Genomic DNA, 24,624 nt, shown 5'->3' on the forward strand with positions numbered 1-24,624 from the left:
GTTAAAGCTCTGTAGGGTGTGTTCCTGGTTCTGTAGCTTGAGTCCTTGGCTCTATAAGTTTAGAAACTGGTCTGGAAGCTGGCTCTGTTGTTTAACATATTGGCTCTTTAGTGTGAGCTCTTGGTTCCCTAGTGCAAGTTCTTGATTTGCTATAGGGAGTTTTAGCTTTATTCATGTGATTCCTAGCTCGGTTATGAGAGTTTTTGTTTTGTTGCTTGAGTTTTTGGTTATGTGGTAAGTGTTTGTTATTGTACTGTGGCGTCCTAGCTCTGCAGTAGTTCTTGAGTTGCTAGTGTGAGTTCATGTTTCAGTAGTGTAAGTTCTAGGTTCAGTAGTGGGAGCTCCTGGTTCAGTAGGGTAAGTTCTTGGTTCAGCAGGGTAAGTTCTTGGTTTAGTAGGGTAAGTTCTTGGGTCAGTAGGGTAAGTTCTTGATTCGGTAGTGAGAGTTCCTGGTTGGGGTCTGGTGGCTGAGTGGACTAACGCATTCACTGTAGGGGCCTGCGTTCTGCCTCATTTTAACAGGTTCAAATCCCAGGAGCTCCTCTCAGCCTTTCATCCATCTGAAGTCGATAAAACTAGTACTCTTGGGTAACAATTAACATTTGTTATTCTGCGCCAAGAGGCCTACAGGTAAACATGCACTTTACAAAACATGTTATTTTTTATGTTCTATTCCTAGCTTGGTCACAAAAGTTCTTATTTTGTGGCATGAGTTTGTGTTCCTGTGGTAAGTATTTGTTATCGTAGGGTGGCAACCTGGCTCTGTGGAGTTTTGGACCTGGTAGTGTGCGTTCTTGATTCAGTAGTGCGAGCTCTTGGTTCAGTAGTGGAACTTCTTGGTTCAGTAGTGTGAGTTCTTGGTTCAGTAGGGTAACTTCTTGGTTCAGTAGTGTGAGTTCTTGGTTCAGTAGGGTAACTTCTTGGTTAAATAGTGTGAGTTTTTGGTTCAGGAGAATATGTTCTTGGTTCAGTCGTGTGAGTTCTTGGTTCAGTAGTGTAAGTTTTTGATTCAGGATTATAAGTTCTTGGTTCAGTAGTGTAAGCTCTCAGTTCACTAGCGTGAGATCTTGGTTCGCTGGGGTAAGTTCTTGATTCTGTAGGGTGAATTATTGCTTCCGTAATGTGAGTTCTTGGTTCATCAGTGTAAGTTCTTAGTTCGGTAGTGTAAGTCCCTGGTTCAGTGTTGTGAGTTCCTAGCTCCGTTACAAGAGTTCTAGTTTTGTTGTGTGTGTTCATGGTTCCGTGGTAAGTCTTTGTTATTGGAGTGTGGTGTCCTGTCTCTGTGGGAGTTCTTGATTTGGTAGTATGAGTTCCGTAGTGTAAGTTCTTTATTCGGTAGGGCAAGTTCTAGGTTCAGTAGTGTACGTTCTTGGTTCAGGAGTGTGAGGTCTAGTTTCAGTAGTGTGAGTTCTTGGTTCAGTAGTGTGAGTTCCCAGCTCAGTTACAAGAGTTATTGTTTTGTTGTGTAAATTCATGGCTCTGTTGGAAGTCTTTGTTATTGGAGTGTGATGCCCTGGCTCAGCAGGGGTTTTTGACTTGGTAGTGTGAGTTATGTAGTGTAAGTTCTTGATTCGGTAGGGTAAGTTCTTGGTTCAGTAGTGTAAGTTCTTGGTTCAGTAGTGTAAGTTTTTGGTTCAGTAGTGTGAGTTCCTAGCTCGGTTACAAGAGGTATTGTTTTGTTGTGTGAGTTCATGGTTCTGTGGTAAGTCTTTGTTATTGGTGTGTGATGCCCTGGCTCAGCGGGGGTTCTTGATTTGGTAGTATGAGTTCCATAATGTAAGTTCTTGTTTTAAAAGTGTAAGTTCTTCGTCCAGGAGTGTGAGGTCTTGGTTCAGCAGTGTAAGTTCCTGGTTTAGTAGTGTAAGTTCTTGGTTCAGTAGTGTGAGTTCTTGGTTCAGTAGAGTAAGTTCTCCGTTCAGTATTGTTAGTACCTAGCTTGGTTACAAGAGTTCTCGTTTTGTTGTGTGGGTTAATGGTTCTGTGGTAAGTCTTTTTATTTTTTTTGTCAACTCTTTTTATTGGCATTTCTATGTCATTTTCAACAACTCAGTTCACGCATCATGTACATCAAATACATTATCACCAGTGTTCTGCTATCAGTGCTCTGACAACACCTTTTGCTATTAAGACGCTAATATAGTGTGACATATACATCAGGCGACTGAGTCCCGGGCCTTCGTACATGGCCATATCCTGTGCAAGTCTTTGCATCTCATTTCTGCCTGGAGTGCCAGTTCATATATACATAACTCAGTTGCAACCACAACATTTGCAAGAAACAGTAATAACGAGATACAGCTTTATCACCTGTGTTCAATACAAAACATTCCCCCATTCCCTCCCCGAAGTCCCCCTCCTTCAGTCAGTAAATGTGCGTTTATTCCCTCATCTTACCTAACCGGCCTCCCGCATCCCCCTCTCCTCTTCTCCGCGCTCTCGGCGCATGCATGTTCCCCATGTCTACTGCACCCTCACAGCATTCCGGCCGCGTGCCCCCTCCTGCGCGTTAGTGTCAGTATTACTGCTTTCATTGCTGTTGTTATTGGTGTTCGCTGTGCGCCCCTCCCCAGGGTTATTCATTCCGCCCTCTGTGTCCCCCGCCCCTTCCTCAGCCGTGCCAGTCCCTGTTGCCTGTAGTGTATTGAGCATGCCCTCCCAACATTCTGCCATGGGCTCTCTGTGGAGTCCCACTGTTTCCTCTCTCCTAATGGAGGTCCACTCTGCACGGCCCCACGACAGGAGAGACAGGGTCCACGCCTGCACACTGGGTGGGTCCCTTGCCTTTCATCTCTTTGTTAGGAGTCTCACCGCCGTGACCATTCCCAGGTCCAGAAATCTGGACGACGCCTTGGTAGCAGGCGACCGCTTGAAGTGGTGTAAGAGAAATTCAGGCCAGTCACAGGGGATTGCGCGGCCAGTGCATTGCACGAGCCGGGCATGGATCTCCCTCCAGTAAGCGCTACGTCTTGAACCGCGCCACAAAAGGTGAAGGAGGTCCGCATCTAGCTCGCCGCATCGAGGGCAAGATGCATCTGCCCTATTAAAATATTTATTGATTGCTGGGGTGAGGTAGGCCCTGTGGACTATATATACCTGGGTCTGGCGAAAGCGCATTTTTCTGGGGATGCGCACCGGACTTTTGAGCATCCGTTCCCATTCTTTGTCCGCCAGCGGTCTTCCCATATCCTGTTCCCACTTCCCGCAGAGGGGGGCGAAGTCCAGCTCTGTGTGCAACCGTAGGGATGCAGCAAATCATTTAATGAGAGGTCTGCCCGTGCCTATGACATGGAGGTACTGGATCGTCAGATGCTGCGCCGGCTCCTCCTTTATGTCGCCCCACCCCATCACCATCCGGGCTGTGAGTGACCTATGCATTAGAAATTCCCCAGGGGGGAGCCCAACCTCTACAACCTACGTCTCGAAGGGGATCAGGGCTCCATCCCGGTATAGGTCGCCCAGCGTCTGCACCTCCGCCTCCTGCCACTGTTCTAGCATGCCACGAAACTTAACGGGTTTGGCGATGAGCACAGTAAGGCTGCGCCACAATGTAATGAACAAAACAATTGCCAGTACTGTGCACTCGTTTAAATCCAGGTAAAAGAAGAAGCTCCTAGTCGCTACTTCCAGAAAAGACCACTCTTTCAGTCAAAGATTCTGGTAGAAAAATTAGAACTTTTTTATTTTATTCTTTGTAAATTTAGTTTGTTTTTTATGTATATTTTTTCAAAAGAAAGATTTTTCACATATAAATGTGCAAACATGTATTTACAACATCAAACATTCATCATATATAGAAAATGGAGGAGTACAGTCTTTTGAAACAGGGGGGATTGATGAATTGTGGAGACACTAAAGACACCAATAGACACAAGACACGTGTACACAAGACAGTGAATATATAACTGACATTTCTGGGGCGCGGTGGTAATTGGTAGTATAGTTTTGTCAAAAATCCTCAACTTATTCAGTTGCTGCAATTAATTACGGAGCTAAATCCTAATCCTATTAGCAGTCATAGGAATGGTGGCATACAGTACATAAGCTCCAAAAAAAATCACAAAAGTAACTAAGACCAAACACTATTTTCCAATATTTTTCTGTCACTCTTATTTATAGCACAATTTGATCTAAGGCCAACAACTTGGCCCGAACACAACTACCACCTCGGTCGACGCGTTTCGAATCCTTAAAGTATTATAAAGGATTCTCTTCAGGAGAGATGGAAGACACAATAAGTGAAAGCGTTCTGTCAGTGAAACATGCATATAAAAGAGAGACTCTCAACTCACATTCAGCCACCACATACTCTCAGGAAGCTTACCTGTCGCAGAGTTTCAATAAAGATTTGAGATCGTAGTAAGCTGAAAAGGATTTAAAAACCATGGATCAGAACGAGGCCATAGAGTAGTCATACTCCATCAATATATATGGAGGGGAGATTTTTTGAAAAATACTCACTAGCAAGTAGCTATGTCTAGTCCAGTTATAGGTTGAAGTCCTATCGCACATTCAGTGTGGATCTATGGCACTCCTCAGCGCTCAGTCAATTCGGGTTGTAACACCTCGAGAACAATTCTGAAAAATGATGGGAGATCCTGTTACTTAGGCTAATCGTGCCATGGTGATGGTATCTTTTGATATAATATAGCATGGTCACTAGGCTAGCCATGGGGGGGCGTTCGGGAGGTTGGTCATTCTGACACCGTATGCGAGAGCTGCTTGGGATACCTCTCTTAGACGGAGCTTTACGTTTAGGGTGTAGCCTCGCCTTTCGTGCTAGCGCGTGCTGCCATAGAAGTGTTAAAACTATAGTGCGCAGTTTTAGGGAGTTCGCTATACAAGAATGAACGATATGGTTAGCAATACTTTTATCCTTTTTATATGCAAAAAGGGGAACGTCTGTGAGTTGGTCGTCAAGGTCCTTAACTAGATGCCAGTTCTGGTGGATCAATTTTTTGAGGATGTTAGATGAAGGGCAGTATGTGGATACACAAACGGTGCGTTGTTGGTGGGTTTTTTGTTTTTTGGTCAATAGTTCTTCACGAGGTGTCCACCAAGCTCTCTTAATTGCTTGTTTGAGAAGTTTGGCTGGATAGCCACGAGCTAACAGTTTCCCTTTCAGAACTTCAGCATGTTCCATAAATTCATCTTTGAAGGTACAGTTTCTGCGGATGCGCAAAAACTGACCTATAGGAAGGTTTTGTTTTAAACTTCTTGGGTGACTGCTAGAGAAATCCAATGCTTTATTGCGGTCAGTTTTCTTTTTAAATAGAGTAGTGACCAGTTGTCCGTTAGAACAGTAGACTTCCACATCTAAAAAAGACATCCTTGTTTCAGAAGTCTGGAGGGTGAATTTAATATCTTCTGTCCTGTTGTTAATCCACTCATGGAACTGAGTCAGTTGTTCTGAGGTCCCCGACCAGGTGAAAAAGACGTCATCTATGTATCGCACCCATCCACCAATCCATTGGTGGAATGGGTTGCCATTGTGGATAAAGGTGTCTTCATATTGGCTCATAAAAAGGATCGCTAATTCTGGGGCGAAAGGACAGCCCATAGCTACCCCCTTTATCTGGAAGAAAAAATCTTCACCAAACTTGAAATAGTTTTTTGTAAGTGCAAGTTTGGCCAGTTTGAGAATAAATTCTGTGGGAATTTTACATGAGCTCTCACGTCTATTTAGAAAGATTTCAAGTACCTCCAGTGCTTGATCTTGTGGTATCTGGGTATATAATGAAACAATGTCCATGCTTACCAAGAGGTCGTGGCGCTCTGTAAATGGTAACCGGTCTAATTTTGTCAAAAAATCCGTGGTGTCCAATATGAAAGATTTGACCGTCTGAATAAATGGTTTTAAGAAAAAATCTATGAATTTCGAGACTGGTTCAAATAAAGAGTCACATCCAGAAATTATAGGTCGTCCAGGTGGGGTTGTCTCATTTTTGTGTACTTTCGGAAGTACGTAAAATAATGGGATTCGTGGGTGTTTATTTAGTAAAAAATTATATTAATTTTTCCCAAGGAATCCTTGTTCAAGTCCATCATTGAGGATAGCGCTGAGTTCTTTCTGTAAATCAGCGGTCGGGTCTGTATTAATTTTGCGGTAACACTTAGCGTCCGAAAGCTGTTTAGTGGCTTCAAGAATATAGTCATCTGTTCCCCAGACTACAATTGATCCGCCTTTATCGGCTTGCTTAATGATAATATTTTCGTCCTGTTTGAGTGATTGCAACGCCAATTTCTGTTGTTGGGAGAGATTCGGTTTAATATATCCTTTCTTTTTCTTTTCTTGAGCTGCCAAAGCAGAAAGGATGGTCTTCTCAAAATGGACAACTTCTTTTGGTATTTTATTCGCCGGCGGGCAGAAATTTGATTTTCTCTTAAATCCAGTTGTTTCGAGTTGTGGTTGTGTTTCCTTATCAGCAAAGAATGTGACCAGACGGATTTTCCGACAGAATTCTATAAATTCAAGTTTTAATCGAACAAAGTCCGTGAATTTAGCTGGTACAAACGATAATCCCTTTTCTAGGACACTGATTTCCACGGAAGTTAGGACTTTTTTTGAGAGATTATAAATGGGAGATTTTTCATTTGTTACTAGTTCTTGTAATTGTGTCTCCGTGTTGACATCTCCCATGGTTGGTTGTACCTTGTTTTTCCTCGGGGCTTTTGCTGGCCCTGTCCTAAAAAAGGTTGTTGTTGTTGGTTTTGGTAGTTCGGTTGGTAATTAGTTTGGTATTGTTGCTGGTAATTTCTTTGGAAACCTCCTCTTTGGTTGAATTGGGGGCGGGAGGGCCCTTGTTCCGGCTCGCTTCCTGAGGTGTCAGAGAAGGTTAGGTATTTAGTCCTTGATCTACCTTGGTTGTCAGACAAAAATCGTCGTGCTTCAGGTCTAGTATAAAATTCTTGTTGAAGGTAAGGATAAGCTCTCTCGAAGGTGAAGTTGCGTTTGTCTCTCTCAAAGTTGTTCTCTTTTTGTTGCACAGTGAAGTCATTAAACTCAAGTATTTCTTTCTCTACTTTATCAAGCAGGATCTTTGAGTCTTGTATTAGGGGGTTGACTTTTATTTCCGCCTCTAATTTCTCAATCTCTTCCAGTTGGGTTTTAGACAGACGTTGAGCTGTTTCTATAGTTAGGACCATAAGGTCCCGACTACATTTAGTCTCTATGAAACTAAAACCTTTTTTATACACACTGTCTTCTGTAAATATCACCGGTATGTTTTTAACGATCAATCCAGTTGGTATAGTACCTGACCTAAGATGTTGGAGTAAGTAGTGGCCATGTAAATCAGTCCGTATCTGTTTCTTTTTCAGTCGGATTAATTTGTCTGATTCAATATTTACCTGGGCAGAGTTGCTGAGTGTAGCTGAGCTGAACGAAGGAGGGTCTCTCAGTAAATTTTTAATGTGATCTTCGCTATAGGCAAATGTTTGCTCCTCTGACATTATCTCGGACTTGGAATAGTGAGAGTATATCAAAAATCCTTTTCAGAGTGAACGCTTGGAAATCATCCGTACAAAACATACACAATCAAAATTATATGTGAAAGAATAGATAGTGAATGAAGCAAATAGATAGTGAATGGAAAAAGAAAAAATGCCACAGTGGAAGGTGTCCACAGTCCACAACAAGTGGACACTAATAAATTCAAGACCAGAGACTACCTTGAATGTCTCACAGAAAACCTCGCGGGCCGGCGCCCGCTATATAAACCACGAAACTTAACAGGTTTGGCGATGAGCACAGTAAGGCTGCGCCACAATGTAATGAACAAAACAATTGCCAGTACTGTGCACTCGTTTAAATCCAGGTAAAAGAAGAAGCTCCTAGTCGCTACTTCCAGAAAAGACCACTCTTTCAGTCAAAGATTCTGGTAGAAAAATTAGAACTTTTTTATTTTATTCTTTGTAAATTTTGTTTGTTTTTTATGTATATTTTTTCAAAAGAAAGATTTTTCACATATAAATGTGCAAACATGTATTTACAACATCAAACATTCATCATATATAGAAAATGGAGGAGCTTGGCCTCTACGTCTCCGCCTCTAGGGTCAGTGTCAATTTTAGAAATTATTGTCCATTTGAACTCATGTTCGCTGTGCGTTTTCTCTATCCAATGTTGTACCAATGGAGCTGTGAGGACTTTTTTCTTAATCCTGGACTTGTGTTGAGACATTCTCTGTCTCACTTCTTGGAATGTCTTGCCTATATATAGTTTGTCACACGGACAGAGTATCCCGTAGACCACATTTTTCGTTTTACAGTTGGTGAACTGATCATGTTTCCAAAATATCCCTGCATGCTGAAAAAGATTACCTTCAATGGTTGATGCGCAATGTCAGTTATATATTCACTGTCTTGTGTACACGTGTCTTGTGTCTATTTGTGTCTTTAGTGTCTCCACAATTCATCAATCCCCCCTGTTTCAAAAGACTGTACTCCTCCATTTTCTATATATGATGAATGTTTGATGTTGTAAATACATGTTTGCACATTTATATGTGAAAAATCTTTCTTTTGAAAAAATATACATAAAAAACAAACTAAATTTACAAAGAATAAAATAAAAAAGTTCTAATTTTTCTACCAGAATCTTTGACTGAAAGAGTGTTCTTTACTGTTCTAGCATGCGGCGTGTGAGAACACCCTCGCCTCCCGGAGAGCTCTCCAACAGCACCGCGGGCGCGTATGGAAGCACTTTCCTCGTGAGGTATAGTGCCCTACGGAAGCACTTGTATGCCACCCCTAGCAGGAGCGGGGAAGGTCTGGCCCTGGCTGCCAGCGGATGAAACAGCGCAGTGATCCTTTCCAAGGTATAAGGCGGCTCACTTGTGGCGGTGTCCTCCCTCCCCCTGCCTTTCATCCAGCGGGCAATCCATTGGAGCTGCGCTGCCAGATAATAGTGCTCAAAGCAGGGGCGGCCAGGCCACTTTTGTCTGTGGGGATAAATAGCTTCCCTAGGGCCAGTCGGTGTCGAGACGCGCCCCATACGAAATCGCGCAGGGTCCCGCTGAGCTTGGAGATGAAAGTTGCAGGCACGAACAGAGGCAGATTCGCAAAATAGTATAGAAGGCGAGGAAGCATCACCATTTTGGTCAAAGCGACCCTGCCCGTGGGCGTCAGGGGGAGCGTGGACCAAAAGCCTATCTGCGCCTTGAGCGCTGTAACCGCTCTACCCATGTTCCCATCCATCAGGTCCGCTGGCTGCCGGTTGATCTGGATCCCCAAGTATTTAAACGTGTCCGCGCGCCACTGCACTCTCGTGCCCTGTAGGCTATACTCCGGATCATGCACCTCACTATTGAAGGCGTATAGGCAGGACTTACCTGTGTTAACTCGGAGCCCCCAGAGATCGGCAAATCAGCTTAGCAGTGTGGTAAGATGTTCCAGCATACTATCCACGTCCCTGACAAAGACCAATAGATCGTCTGCATATAGGGACACCTGATGTGGTAAGTCTTTTTATTGGTGTGGTGCCCTGGCTCTGCTGGAGTTCTTGACTTGGTAGGGTGAGTTATGTAGTGTAAGTTCTTGATTCGGTAGTGTAAGTTCTGGCTTAAGTAGTGTAAGTTCTTGCTCCAGGAATGTGAGGTCTTGTTTCAGTAGTGTGAGTTCTTGGTTCAGTAGTGTGAGTTCATGGTTCAGTAATGTAAGTTCTTGGTCCAGGAGAGTGAGGTCTTGGTTCAATAGAGTAAGTTCTCTGTTCAGTAGTATGGGTACCTAGCTTGGTTAGAAGAGTTCTCGTTTTGTTGTGTGGGTTCATGGTTCTATGGTAAGTCTTTTTTATTGGAGTGTGGTGTCCTGGCTCTGCTGGAGTTCTTGACTTGGTAGGGTGAGTTATGTAGTGTAAGTTCTTGATTCGGTAGTGTAAGTTCTGGCTTAAGTAGTGTAAGTTCTTGCTCCAGGAGTGTGAGGTCTTGTTTCAGTAGTGTGAGTTCTTGGTTCAGTAGTGTGAGTTCATGGTTCAGTAATGTAAGTTCTTGGTCCAGGAGAGTGAGGTCTTGTTTCAGTAGTGTGAGTTCATGGTTCAGTAGTGTAAGTTCTTGGTCTGGGAGTGTGAGTTCATGGTTCAGTAGTGTAAGTTCTTGGTCTAGGAGTGTGAGTTCTTGGTTCAGTAGTGTGAGTTCTTGGTTCAGTAGTGTGAGTTCATGGTTCAGTAGTGTGAGTTCATGGTTCAGTAGTGTAAGTTCTTGGTCCAGGAGTGTGAGTTCTTGGTTCAGTAGTGTGAGTTCTTGGTTCAGTAGTGTGAGTTCATAGTTCAGTAGTGTGAGGTCTAGTTTCAGTAGTGTGAGTTCTTGGTTCAGTAGTGTGAGTTCATGGTTCAGTAGTGTAAGTTCTTGGTCTAGGAGTGTGAGTTCTTGGTTCAGTAGTGTGAGTTCATGGTTCAGTAGTGTAAGTTCTTGGTCTAGGAGTGTGAGTTCTTGGTTCAGTAGTGTGAGTTCTTGGTCCAGGAGAGTGAGGTCTTGTTTCAGTAGTGTGAGTTCATGGTTCAGTAGTGTAAGTTCTTGGTCTAGGAGTGTGAGTTCTTGGTTCAGTAGTGTGAGTTCTTGGTTCAGTAGTGTGAGTTCATGGTTCAGTAGTGTGAGTTCATGGTTCAGTAGTGTAAGAGTTATTGGTCCAGGAGTGTGAGTTCTTGGTTCAGTAGTGTGAGTTCTTGGTCTAGGAGTGTGAGTTCTTGGTTCAGTAGTGTGAGTTCTTGGTTCAGTAGTGTGAGTTCATGGTTCAGTAGTGTGAGTTCATGGTTCAGTAGTGTAAGTTCTTGGTCCAGGAGTGTGAGTTCTTGGTTCAGTAGTGTGAGTTTTTGGTTCAGTAGTGTGAGTTCATGGTTCAGTAGTGTAAGTTCTTGGTCCAGGAGTGTGAGTTCTTGGTTCAGTAGTGTGAGGTCTAGTTTCAGTAGTGTGAGTTCTTGGTTCAGTAGTGTAAGTTCTTGCTTCAGTATTGTAAGTTTCTGGTTCAGTGTTGTGAGTTTCGAGCTCGGTTACGAGAGTTCTCCTTTTGTTGTGGGAGTTCATGGTTCTCTGGAGTTCTTGATTTGGTAGTGTGAGTTCTGTAGTGTAAGTTCTTGATTTGGTGGGGTAAGTTCTGGCTTCAGTATTGTAAGTTCTGGGTCCAGGAGTGTGAGGTCTAGTTTCAGTAGTGTGAGTTCTTGTTTCAGTAGTGTGAGTTCTTGGTTCAGAAGTGTGAGTTCATGGTTCAATAGTGTAAGTTCTTGGTCCAGGAGTTTGAGGTCTTGTTTTAGTAGTGTGAGTTCTTGGTTCAGTAGTGTAAGTCCTTGGTCCAGGAGTGTGAGGTCTTGTTTTAGTAGTGTGAGTTCTTGGTTCAGTAGTGTGAGTTTATGGTTCAGTAGTGTAAGTTCTTGGTTCAGTAGTGTAAGTTATTGTTTCAGTAGTGTGAGTTCTTGGTTCAGTCGTGTGAGTTCTTGGTTCAGTAGTGTAAGGTCTTGGATCAGTAGTGTGAGTTCTTGGTTCAGTAGTGTAAGTTCTTGGTTCAGTAGTGTAAGGTCTTGGATCAGTAGTGTGAGTTCTTGGTTCAGTAGTATAAGTTCTTGGTTCAGTAGTGTAAGTTATTGTTTCAGTAGTGTGAGTTCTTGGTTCAGTCGTGTGAGTTCTTGGTTCAGTAGTGTAAGTTCTTGGTTCAGTAGTGTAAGGTCTTGGATCAGTAGTGTGAGTTCTTGGTTCAGTAGTATAAGTTCTTGGTTCAGTAGTGTAAGGTCTTGGTTCAGTAGTGTGAGTTCTTGGTTCAGTCGTGTGAGTTCTTGGTTCAGTCGTGTGAGGTCTTGGTTCAGTCGTGTGAGGTCTTGGTTCAGTCGTGTGAGTTCTTGGTTCAGTAGTGTAAGTTCTTGGTCCAGGAGTGTGAGGTCTTGTTTCAGTAGTGTGAGGTCTTGTTTCAGTAGTGTAAGTTCTTGGTTCTGTAGTGTGAGTTCCTAGCTCGGTTACGAGAGTTTTTGTTTTGTTGTGAGAGTTCATGGTTCTGTGGTAAGTCTTTGTTATTGGAGTGTGGTGTCCTGTGTCTGTGGGAGTTCTTGATTGGGTAGTGTGAGTTCTGTAGTGTAAGTTCTTGATTCGGTAGGGTAAGTTATGCCTTTAGTAGTGTAAGTTCTTGGCCCAGGAGTGTTAGTTCTTGTTTCAATAGTGTGAGTTCTTTGTTCTGTAGTGTGAGTTCCTGGTTCAGTGTTATGAGTTCCTAGCTTGGTTACAAGAGTTCTTGTTTTGTTGCGTGAGTTCATGGTTCTGTGGTAAGTCTTTGTTATTGGATTGTGGTGCCCTGGCTCGGTAGAAGTTCTTGACTTGGTAGTGTAGCTTATTTGGTTTAGTGTCTCCTCATGTGAGTCACTGCCTCAGCTTCTTGTGGTCGCTGGCGGGGTTTCTCCGGCGTCTCCCGGCAGGGGTCTATGGCTCTGCCTAGGTGTTGTTGTGGGAGTCGGAGGAGCGGCGAGTGATTTCGTGGCGTCTTCGCGCCTTTCCCGGAACGCACCGTGTTTGGAAGAATCTTCCACTGAGAGCCGGGGCGCTATCTGCGGCCGGAATCACGGGGATAGCGGGAGCTGGGGGGCGGGCTCGTGACACATTCCTCACCGGTGCCTCATGGAGGGGGGACACGAGCTCCCCTTATCTCAGCCCGGGACAGGAATGTGTGCAGATAAGACCCCGATAAACCCGGGTCCGGGAGCGCACCCGACAGGGTATAAAAGACCAAAGATTGAGGGAGAAGAGACAGAAGAGAAGGACCGAAGAAAGTCCGGAGTACCAGAACAAGAGACCGGGGAGAAAAAAAGGATACTGTAGAGAAAGAACAAGGGAGAACAGAGCAAGAAATACAGGATATACCTGGAGACGAGTGCGGGAGACACCGGAGGCACAGGAGAAACCCGGAGTCTGAACAGTGAGCGCGAGATACAGAGCGCGAGAGGCCGAAGCGAGACACCTGCCAGACTCAAGGAAAGCAGAGGACCCGAGCTCCAGCACCCTCCCTCCCCTCCGGCATGGACCCCAGGGCGCCGCTCCTCTCCGGGCTCCTGCTCCTCCTGCTGCTGCAGCTGCAGGGGGCCAGGGCGGGCCCCATCTATGACCTGAGCCCCGCCCGGGAGCTGGACAGCCTGAAGGTGAGACCCAGGGCAGGGAAGGGCTCCAGAGGTAGAAGGTCGTATAGAACAGAGGTGTGATGGGAGAGGGGTAGTGCTTAATTTGTAAAATAATAAGCGCCAGGGTCCTGGCCAGGTGGCTACTGCAGCTTGCACCACCCATTGGCCTGTCATCAGGGTACCAGAACAACTACTGAGCATCTCTCTCGCCTGCAAGTGCGACATTCAGATTATTCCAGGTCCCCAAAGTTAAAGGCATGGCTGGGAAAGCAGGCATTTGTCATTTTTAATGTATAGTGTATTCATGAACAACTGTTGTTCTGCTCATCTCGAAATTGGATGAGCATCACCGCCACGTGGCAGAGTGTCATAAGTGTGATGTTGACAATTAAGTGCTGGTGCTCAGCACTGGAAACCAATTAAGTGCTGGTGCCGAGCACTGGTAACATCCGGCTCAAATTAAGTTCTGGCGGGTGGTACAAGGAGGGTGGGTCCTAAGATGATACCTGCTAAGGAGACGGGCCCTTGAAGAATAGGCGAGAGGGTCGGCCAGGGATTCTTTGGGGAGAGAGGTGTTAGGGGAAAGGGGCACTGCAGGCGAGGGTGTCCTAAAGGACTTGAGGGCAAGGAAATGTGACCCTTTGATCATGGGCTGGTGCAGGGAGAGGAACTTTTTGGACAAATTGTGTTAGGAGGAGGAGGGATGCTTCGGGGAGAGAAGGTCCCATAGGAAGTGGGGTGTTGAAGGGAGAGGCATAATGCAGGGAGAAGGGATCATAAAGAGAGGGATGCTGAAGGGTGATGGGTTGCTGCAGGGATGCCGCAGGGTGGAGAGGTGGAATCCTAGGAAGAGGGATGCTGCAGGGTGATAGGTTGCTGCAGGGTGGAGAGGTGGAATCCTAGGAAGAGGGATGCTCCAGTCAGAGAACTTTCCGTGGGAAGTTGAGTGTTTTTAGAGAGATGACTGATGCCGAGAAATGGGGTCTTCGAGAGAGGCTTCAGGGTGATGGGATCATAGGAAGAGGAATGCTGCAGTGTGATGGGATCAAGGAAAGAAAGCACCTTGCATAGTGATGGGATCAAAGGGAGAGGAATACTTCAGGATGATGGGGTCACAGGAAGAGGAATATTGCAGGGTGATGGGGGTCCTAGGAAAAGGAATGCTGCAGGGTGACAGGGGTCATAGGAAGAAGAACGCTGCAGGGTGATTTGGTCCTAGGAAGAGGAATGCTGGAGGGTGAAGGGATCAAAGGGAGAGGTACGCTGCAGGGTGATTGGGTCCTAGGAAGAGGAACACTGCAGAGTGATGGTGTTCTAGGAAGAGCAATGCTGCAGGGTGATGGGGTCCTGGGAAGAGGAATGCTGCAGGGTGAAGGGATCAAAGGGAGAGGTACGCTGCAGGGTGATTGGGTCCTAGGAAGAGGAACACTGCAGAGTGATGGTGTTCTAGGAAGAGCAATGCTGCAGGGTGATGGGGTCCTGGGAAGAGGAATGCTGCAGGGAGATGCATGGGATCAAAGGCAGAGGGATGCTGCAGGGTGATGGGAGCCTAGGAAAAGAGAAGCTGCTGGGTGATTGGATCCTACAAAGAGGGGTGCTCCAGGGAGATGGCCCTCTAGAAAGAGGGCTGCTGCAGGGAGGTAGGACTATAGGAAGAGGAATTCTGCATGGGGTGGAAGCCCAGAAAGAGGTATGGTCCAGAGTCGTAGGACTTCAGGAATAGGGATGCTGAAGGGAGAAGGGATACTTGGAAGCAGGATGCTGCGGTAGGATGGGTCACTGGGAAGAGGGATGCTGCAAGGCAATGGGTTCCTCAGACCAGGGATGCTACTAGGAGATAGGATACTAGGAACAGTGATAGTGAACAAAGATGAGGAAATGAGAAGAGGGATTCTTCAAGGAGATGGGATGCTCTGGCCAGGGGAGCGACAGGGACAAGAGGGCCTAGGAACAGGGGACCCGTAGAGAGATGGGGCCCTAGGAGTAGGGATGCTCCATGGAGATGGGATCAGAAAGAGGGATTCTGCGTGTAAATGGGTCCCCAGAAAGAGTGATACTGTAGGAAGATGGGATTTCAGGGAGAGGGGTGCTGCAGGGAGAGGGGACTCTAGCTAGAGGGGTGCTGCAGGGAGAGGGGACTCTAGCTAGAGGGGTGCTGCAGGGAGAGGGGACTCTAGCTAGAGGGGTGCTGCAGGGAGAGGGTACTCTAGCTAGAGGGGTGCTGCAGGGAGAGGGGACTCTAGCTAGAGGGGTGCTGCAGGGAGAGGGTACTCTAGCTAGAGGGGTGCTGCAGGGAGAGGGGACTTTAGATAGAGGGGTGCTGCAGGGAGAGGGGACTCTAGCTAGAGGGGTGCTGCAGGGAGAGGGGACTCTAGCTACAGGGGTGCTTCAGGGAGAGGGGACTCTAGCTAGAGGGGTGCTGCAGGGAGAGGGGACTCTAGCTAGAGGGGTGCTGCAGGGAGAGGGGACTCTAGCTAGAGGGGTGCTGCAGGGAGAGGGGACTCTAGCTAGAGGGGTGCTGCAGGGAGAGGGTACTCTAGCTAGAGGGGTGCTGCAGGGAGAGGGGACTCTAGCTAGAGGGGTGCTGCAGGGAGAGGGTACTCTAGCTAGAGGGGTGCTGCAGGGAGAGGGGACTTTAGATAGAGGGGTGCTGCAGGGAGAGGGGACTCTAGCTAGAGGGGTGCTGCAGGGAGAGGGGACTCTAGCTACAGGGGTGCTTCAGGGAGAGGGGACTCTAGCTAGAGGGGTGCTGCAGGGAGAGGGTACTCTAGCTAGAGGGGTGCTGCAGGGAGAGGGGACTCTAGCTAGAGGGGTGCTTCAGGGAGAGGGTACTCTAGCTAGAGGGGTGCTGCAGGGAGAGGGGACTCTAGCTAGAGGGGCGCTGCAGAGACAGGGGACCGTAGCTAGAGGGGTGCTGCAGGGAGAGGGTACTCTAGCTAGAGGGGTGCTGCAGGGAGAGGGGACTCTAGCTAGAGGGGTGCTGCAGGGAGAGGGGAACCATAGCTTGGGGTGGGGGGGGGGTACTGCAGGAAGATGGGATTTCAGTAAGAGAGGTGCTGCAGGGAGAGGGGACCATAGCTCGGGGTGGGTACTGCAGGAAGATGGGATTTCAGGAAGAGGGGTGCGGCAGGGAGAGGGGACCATAGCTTGGGGGTGGGGGGGGGGTACTGCAGGAAGATGGGATTTCAGTAAGAGAGGTGCTGCAGGGAGAGGGGACCATAGCTCGGGGTGGGTACTGCAGGAAGATGGGATTTCAGGAAGAGGGGTGCGGCAGGGAGAGGGGACCATAGCTAGAGGGGTGCTGCAGAAAGAGGGTACTCTCGCTAGAGGGGTGCTGCAGGGAGAGGGGACCATAGCTAGAGGGGTGCTGCAGGGAGAGGGGAACATAGCTCGGCGGGGGGTACTGCAGGAAGATGGGATTTCAGGGAGAGGGGTGCTGCATGGAGAGGGGACCATAGCTAGAGGGGTGCTGCAGAAAGAGGGTACTCTCGCTAGAGGGGTGCTGCAGGGAGAAGAGATGACCTAGGATGAGATATGCCACAGGAGACAGGGCTCTCGGAGGAGGGGTGCTTCTGGGTGACGGGTTCTTAAAGGAAGTATGGTGTTGCAGGAACAGTGTCTCGGAAGGAGAGGGAAGTGGCCGTGCCAAGAGGGGAGAGGGCTCCACTGAGGGGTCCTGAAAAGAGGGGAGAGGGCTCCACTGAGACCTGGGCATGTCTTGTTTTTCTGCCCAGTGTACCTGGGCTTCAGATGAGTTGGATTCGTCCTGTCTGTCTGAAGCTCGGGTAACCAGGTGGCTGTTGCTCACAGGACTTTGAAAACCGATACATCAGACCTAATTGTATTTGCAGTGAATGTCTGCCGGAAGCGAGAATCGATACTATTACCTGTGGACCTACAACCACGGTTCTGGGTATAAACTGCGCACCTTCCAGGGAAGGCTGCTTTGTTGTATTGTACTGCGCGTTGTTTTCATACGAACCCGACTAAAAGTAATTTTAAAATGCGTTTACATTAATAAAATAGTTCCATACTTTGTGATGCTGCTTGATAGAAGTGTTATTTGGCTGCTAATACAATTGCATTACTAATTGTGACGCTTTGCTAATTTGCTCATTTAGTCTCTGTATTAGAGATTTTGTTAAGGACGAGTTAAGTGATATGCACTATTGTGTTTATCTCGTGCACCTGCTTTGTTGGCTCTTGGTAACCGCATAGAAGGGCAGATTTACAAGCCCCTTGCGCCATTTTTGCGTCATTTTTCCCATGTTAAAAATGACACAAGAGTGGCGCAAGTGGCTTGTAAATCTGCCCCAAGTATTCTTGAGACTTGGTGCGGAAGAGCGTGCGGGGGGCTCTGAGGTGAGGGGCGTCCGGTCCGAGCTGTCACGAGAAGGGTTCGGCAGATTCCGGAGAGGGATCCCCCGGGAGGCTGGCGGGCTCAACGCGGGTACAAAGGGACCCTGTACCTCTCGGAGTCGGGGGTTTCGTTCGGAGCTTGAGCAGAGCAGGAACGGGGAAGGCAGTTCATGTCATCGGACGCTGCAGGGGTGGGGATGGTCTGTCCCTGTGATGAGCCGGGGGGCCCTACCCCCACTCTCCCTTTCCACAGGTGGGGAAAATGATCGAACCGACCCAGAGGGGGGTGTAGAGTAAATGCGTGAGTTCGATGGCAGGATCGGACATTGTTTTTTAAACTCGTAAGTGGCCACTAACTATTCCTAAGTGTTCCCGGAAAAAATGACCGACATATACGATACCATTAGACTGTTTAACGGGCATACGTTTAAACCATAGATCTCTGAACTTTTAAACAGAAATGTGATGAACCAGGATTGAGGAGGTAGGATGCGGCGCTAGGAGCCAAAACTACCGACTTTGGAACTGGGAAACCAGATTCAAGTCTCGGCGTCGGCCCAAACATCGTGTGATTCTGGACAAATCCTTTAATTTCCCCCGCCTAAAAAACATGATCGCGAATTTGTGTAATCCAAGTGGTGCTTACGTATAGCGCTCCAAAACCTTCGGGTGAAATTCGCGCCATATAAATTGCAAAACATAGACATACAAGTGAAAGGGTCGGTGCACGTTGCCGAGTCTTTGAGCTGCTGTCCAGATTGGCGCTGAAGGTGGTATTACGATTTTAACTTTACAAGAAGAGAGCAGCAAAATCAGCCATATTGAAAGAAATTGACAACTAACAATTTATAATTGAGTTAAACGTGGGCATGCGGCGATGCAGGTCTGAATCAAACACTCCTCAGGCTGCAGCCAAATACCTGAAGCCTCTAGGGCTTACACCTTCTACTGGTAATAATACTCGTATCAAGAACAAACATAACAGCAATAAAGCTGACCCCGAGAGTGATGTTACAATGTGATTATTTATGTAGCGCTCACTAGTCCTGATGGGGTAACGAAGCGCTTGGCAGACAGGAAGCCCAGTGTTAACGACTTACCCATGCATGAGAGTTATGGCTTATCATGCTGTTTTAAGTCATTGATATATATGTGAAGTATTCATCTTGTTCACATTTTTTGCCGAATCCTCAATTTTGTGATAAAAATGGCTCTTTCAAACTACTGTCAAGAGTTCATTGGCCAGTCAATTTTTGGAATGTAATGAGAAAATGTTGAAATAAGTTTTTAGTTCATGATATAATGCATGCTATTGATACCAAAGGTAATGCTATTCTTATATTATCAAAAAGAATGACTATAGTAATCTGGGGGTTTGTGCCAGAGTGACAACGGCACACCACAGACCACTCACTACAGCTCACTCATCTCTTTCAGACCATCCTCGAGAGGTTGGAGGAGAAGTTCTCTCTGATGGAGACCTTGGAGTCCAGCCCCGACCTGCAGGAGCCGGAGGTCCAAGGTGGGCTTCAAGTGGACCCCTCGGAAGACGGCGAGAGCCAGCAGTCCGAGCCAAGAGTGGCCCCCGCGGGGGCTTACTCCCTCAAGGATTCCCTGCTGAAGGGGCTCCGCGCCATCCAGAACCCCAGGATGATGCGCGATTCGGGGTGCTTCGGAAGGCGCATCGACCGGATCGGGTCCATGAGTGGCATGGGCTGCAATGGTGAGTCCAGGCTGAACCACTTGAAACTGGGTTTAAGGGACAAACATTATGTGAAGACTGGGGGACAACTGAGGGCGAGCTGGGCAGAGCTTGGAGAAGATGGGACAGAATTGAGACAGGTGACACACAACTGGGAGAAAATTGTACACAATCAGGAGACAGTAGTACATCACTGGCAATAGAAGATACACAACTGGGAACAGGTATGGCACATGAGGGAGAGGTGATAAGTAACTGGGAATATGTGCGGCACACATGGGGGAGAGGTGATATAATAATCGTAGTAGGTGGAACACCTCTTGGGGAACACATCATGCATTCCTAGAGAGGTGAACCGGACAACTTACAGCACAGCTGGATGAACACAGGCCTCATACGTGGAGGAAAAGTGGGACAAAAGCTGGTTATTGTGTAAACCAGGAAAATGACAATGGAGTTTATTAAAGAACAGTTGAGAGCAAATATGGCATGTTCGTGGAAAGATTATTGTGTCAATAGTAATGCTCTTTGCTGTAATGTGTCAAGTTAAATTAGTACAGCTGACTTTCACCCCTCTGTAGCCTTGGTTCATAAACCTAACTATGAAGTTTCTTTAAAGGCCATGTTATGTTCTGTTAATAATCATTGGTAGGAGTGCATGTTCACCACAATGTCCTTCATTGTTCAAAATACAAAGCTGCAGACTGTATGTTTTTACACAGTGCACAAACAGGTGAGTCATCTCTGGATGCTAGGAATGTGCTGCTCACAAATGGAGCTCAGCATCCTAAACCATTAATCGGTGTCCCTTTGTGAGCAGCACATTCCCAGCACCCAGAGATGACTCACCTGTTTGTGCACTATGTAAAACATGCAGGCTGCAGCTTTGTATTGTGAACAATTTAGGGCACACCTAGTCAGCGGTAGAGCTGTAGGAAAACAAATATACAAACTTGAGATAACAGAGCCAACATACACAGGCATCTCATTATGAAAGAGTATCTCCCCCCCTTGTTGTGACGCACACTGAGATTTTTTTTATAAGTGTCTTTATTGGTTTTTGCATGTTTAACATCATATAATGCAATTCAGAGAGGCTTATATTGTGAGGGAGTTTTTATGAGGTATATCTCGTTTGCCATTATCGACTCACACTGAGATAAAGCACACATTCTAAGCTTCGAGGCCAATTTAAAGAAAATAGAAGAGACATTGGACTGGCCAATGAAGAAGACCAGTACATAAAAATATGATTGAAATATCAGTAATATTTGAAATAACAGTACATTTGGACCAGAAAAAGCGTATCATAGCTAATAACAATCAACATATAAACATGCAGAGGTCAAAGGACACATGCATTGAGGTGGTGGCTGAGAAAGGAGGTTGGAAACGGGGAATAAGACAGACTCAAACAAACATACTTAGCATGCATGTTCATGAACTAGAATTAAGTGTGCGGTAGGGTCGGGCTGTTGGTATGTTCCATGCGGCACTCTGACATGACTTTGTGGTGGCTTTTCTGGGGCTAGATGCTGTGCCCTAAGAACCTTTTGTAAATGCTACCAAATAAAGGAGTTTGCCTAGCTCAAAGGAAGAGCATTCCAATGTAGTGGGGCCAGGAGCAAGAAGAAATTTCGTGTGAAGGAATGCCGGTGGATCTAGGTGCCGGGTAGCAGTGAGATCGATGTGGGTTGGACAGTTAAAGCTAATGTTGCTCATCAGGTAATGATCATCAACTGCTGCTAAGACCAATTTAAGGAATTAAAATAGGACCTTGTTTTGTCTGGACAGCAAGCTGTGAGAACAGCATGCACTTGGTGAGATAAATACATTTACTCAGAGTATATGCTGGGGAAGATCAAGGAGGTGATTGTTGCCCTGATCCAGTTTGTCTAGGACAAGAGAGTAGATGAGGGTTTTTTGTCCAATTGGACGAAGGTGTGCTGCCAGAGTCTTCACATGGTGAGATGTTGAGGCAGGCGGCTGTCGCCACAGAGATAATGAAGTGTGACAGTATCTATGGGAGTCAAACTGCATAACAAGATTTCTGACCACAAGGGATAATGTAGCTTGGGCGAGGATATTAAGGTAGGGAAATGGAATAGTAAGTAGGATTGTTATCAGAGCAAATCAAAACTTACACTGAGTAATTTCTGCCTGATTCATAAAGAATGATAAGTGTAAATGCATATAACGCAAAAGTTAATTGTCAACTCTGATTCACACTCCACTGGAGGGTGTTCCCTGAGGTGTGCCAGGGAGTATGCATGCATGGAAAATCCATGCAATGTACCAAACACTCACTCATTCAGAACTTAGTGGTCAATCACAGACATGCGTAAGGAAGTTTTCCTAACTTTTTCAGAACATGTAAATTCCTGAAAATCCAATGTGAAACAGCTGCTGATAGAGAACAATTAGCCTACTTTTCAAAGGAGTGCATAAAGGCAAGATGTTAGGGAATATTTTTAAGATAGATTTTAAAATTCCCTAACCATAGACATGAGGTATTTACTCATATAGCATAAAAGAGACAGGTGTAAATTTGCTTTTTCATGAATACAATTAACTTCTATAATTTAGGCATTGTTAAATATACAGATAAGTCAGAAATGTATGGGAATTCAAAGTAAATTAATACCGTGATCAGGTTAGTTAGTCCTGTTGCACATGAGATTTTGCTTTCATGAAGTGGTCCTATGACATGTAACATTAGGTTGCAGATTTTCACTATCGCCTGAGCAGTTTTATTCCGGATGATTTGTCGGCAAAGGTTAAATTTGAGTAGTGTTTGGTCTTGATCAGATTTATGGAATTGGTGGTTTATTTCTTTCCACATTCTATAATCCCTTTTCTTGGTTCCCCTCAGGGCCTAGGAAGAACTGAGGTACAGTGACGCCTGGCTGCAGGAATGAGACTCAGCACCGAATGGCTGCAGGAGTGAGGCTTATGACCACCCGGCTGCAGAGAGATCCTGCTCAGCACCATCTCCAACACTCTATACAATTCCCAGGATGCTTCCAGTCTACTTTTTAACCGTTTTGTGGAAGGCTGTCCATATTTATTTATTTATTTATTTTTTATTTATTCGAGTTTTTTTTGTAAAAAGACATTTCTTACTTCATAGCACTGCAAATATCAAATTTCAAATAAAACGGACACATTACACTTGCAGGATGTCTTCTTGCTTCTGAGCCATTCTGCTGCCACCAAGGCCAATTTGTATTTTAAGGCACATTAAATAAAATATTGTTACCACATTCTTTTACCGTTGTGGTATAGTAAATAGCAATGGTTACAACCTAACATAATTGCACTAACTTTTATCAAGCTGCGAAGACTGACAGGCTGAGCAGGACATGGCCTGCTAAAATTCAAACCTGTGATGCCACGGTTATATACAGATTTCAACAGCAAGTGGATCAACTTACTGAACTACCCTGTCTGTTAAAAAAACCTATTCATGAAAGATACAACCAATATATTGAAATCAGTGCAATAAAATCAGCATGGCAAGAATTTAGACTGAAACAGGATTCAAAAATTAATTTCTGTACTATTTTATATCTGTTTTTCCAATGAACAAATTAGACAGAACCATGCACACACATCCAGCACTTCTCTTTGTCACCATAAAGTTGGACGTCACTGAGCTCAGAGTACTCCAGAACCACCAATAACGCAATAAACAAACACGCAGCCAACCTGGCACTGTTAGTTGGGTTGAAAGAATAAGACAACTAACTGTCAATGACCTCAGAGACATATTTCAAGCTGCAAAATACACACCAGTCCTCCTAAATGGCACATTCCAGATAAGGTAAAGGACCCTGGCGCCACTAACCATTTCAACAACCATGACCAAAAAGACAAAACCACAATATAAATCCCTCCCACTCTATTGATGGTCAAACTCAAGCAATCCAAAATCAAACTTCAGTCTTGACATTATCTCCGACTTGAATGTACCCTTACGCCAACAGCTCCGCAAAGCCATCCTAATGTCACTGCAGTATTACACTAATCTATGTACTATAACATATTTAAAAGGGTGAATTTACAGCAATGTAGCAGAGGTATTCTTGAAGGGGTTTGGCAGCGTTGGGCACGTTGGTGGGGAGCATAATGGGGAAATTGTGTGTGATAGGAATAAATCAGCAATACTAAAGCAGTCTACGAGCAGCCACGAATGTCCTGCTGCTGTATCATTACCGACAATAAAGCCGATAAAAAGCATATTATTTTCCTCTGCTCCTGACTTCTTGGTCCAATATTAGGTTGAATTTAATGTAATCAACTGGATTCAAGGTCAATATATTGAATTATAGATGGATAGGAGTGAATTACAGGAATGTTTTTCACCAAGGGGTTCTGAGTGACGTCAAATAGACAACAAGAGTGACGCTCAAGTTGTTTGTGATGTCATCACTCAGAATTCCGAGGTGAAAAACATCCCTGTAATTACATTTTACTCATAAATAATTTTATATTATGCCTGGCTTCACTTACTGCGCAGGGGAAGTGGGTAATTGGAGAACTATACATAGCATGCCCTCTACTCCATGAAACAAATGTGAAAAATTAATATCTCACCTGCTATCCTTAACCAAAACCGAGTACCTTCCTCCCCCCAAACCCCCCCTCCCACCCCCGCGGGTGTGCTTTCTGCTCCCAGTCAAAGTAGACAAGCAGAGGTGCACTCTGAGAGCCCTGTCAGAAGGCCTGGAAGAGCTTGATGACATCACAACCGTCGATATTTTGTTATCAACTGTTGTGATGTCATCATAGCAAGCAGTTATGACTTACAAAACTGAAATAAATGGTAGAGGCTCTCTATGAGAGCCATACATTAGAAGATGAAAGTGCAAGAACTGTCATCCTCTCCCATACATTCCCTGTAGGTGGCTGGTGTAAGAGAGTCTGAACCAAGATTTATTAACCCCTTCGATGCTTGTGACGGAACCATTCCATCATCAGTCACGGTTGAGCTGTGCTGATGACGGAATGGTTCCGTCACGACCACACCCAGTTATGGAATGTCCAGCACCGGGGGGAAATCGGGGCAGCACACAAGGTGTTAAAGGATTGACCACTGGCTAACTATGTTCTAGCAACATTTCAATAATTGTTTCTTACACTATCAAATACCCAGATAATTTGAGTGTCTCTCATATTCCTATAATGAAAAGGGAAATACATGTCCTCCTGTGCACACAATATGCTTTCATTACATTTATACTGTGTGTAATTCTATAGAGGTTTTCTCCAAAGCACTTTAATATAGCTCTATTGGCTGCTGGCTCCATTGAAGTTGGCACATAACTCTAATTGTTGGCCTATGGTTTTAATCTCTCCCCAATCCACGAAGGCACACACGGAAGACAAGGGCCAATAACTAGCGTTGCTTACTGGGTGCAAGGTCAACATCGCTCTTAACACATGACTATCGCATTTCGTCAGTTCTCTATGTTCAATG

The 24,624-nt window shown here is 45.6% G+C and overlaps 1 protein-coding gene across 1 annotated transcript; it reads left to right on the forward strand.

Moving 5' to 3' along the window:
• The first annotated feature begins 12,714 nt into the window (after window positions 1-12,714).
• Window positions 12,715-22,411, forward strand: LOC147710616 (natriuretic peptides A-like). Its single transcript, XM_086921290.1, has 3 exons — window positions 12,715-13,105; window positions 18,881-19,166; window positions 22,018-22,411. Exons 1-3 carry the CDS (start codon window positions 12,986-12,988, stop codon window positions 22,032-22,034), a joined length of 423 nt encoding a protein of 140 aa, XP_086777416.1. The 5' UTR covers window positions 12,715-12,985; the 3' UTR covers window positions 22,035-22,411.
• The last annotated feature ends 2,213 nt before the right edge of the window (window positions 22,412-24,624 follow it).

This window comes from Lissotriton vulgaris, chromosome 5 (assembly GCF_964263255.1).
Source record: "Lissotriton vulgaris chromosome 5, aLisVul1.2, whole genome shotgun sequence".
In the NCBI taxonomy this organism is placed as follows: Eukaryota; Metazoa; Chordata; class Amphibia; order Caudata; family Salamandridae; genus Lissotriton; species Lissotriton vulgaris.

Bases quoted from the DNA above. Each gene is read 5' to 3' on its own strand.
- LOC147710616 (XM_086921290.1), top strand. From the start codon at position 12,986: ATGGACCCCAGGGCGCCGCTCCTCTCCGGGCTCCTGCTCCTCCTGCTG. The intron at 13,106-18,880 runs GTGAGACCCAGG...CATCTCTTTCAG, and splicing joins GGGAGCTGGACAGCCTGAAG to ACCATCCTCGAGAGGTTGGA.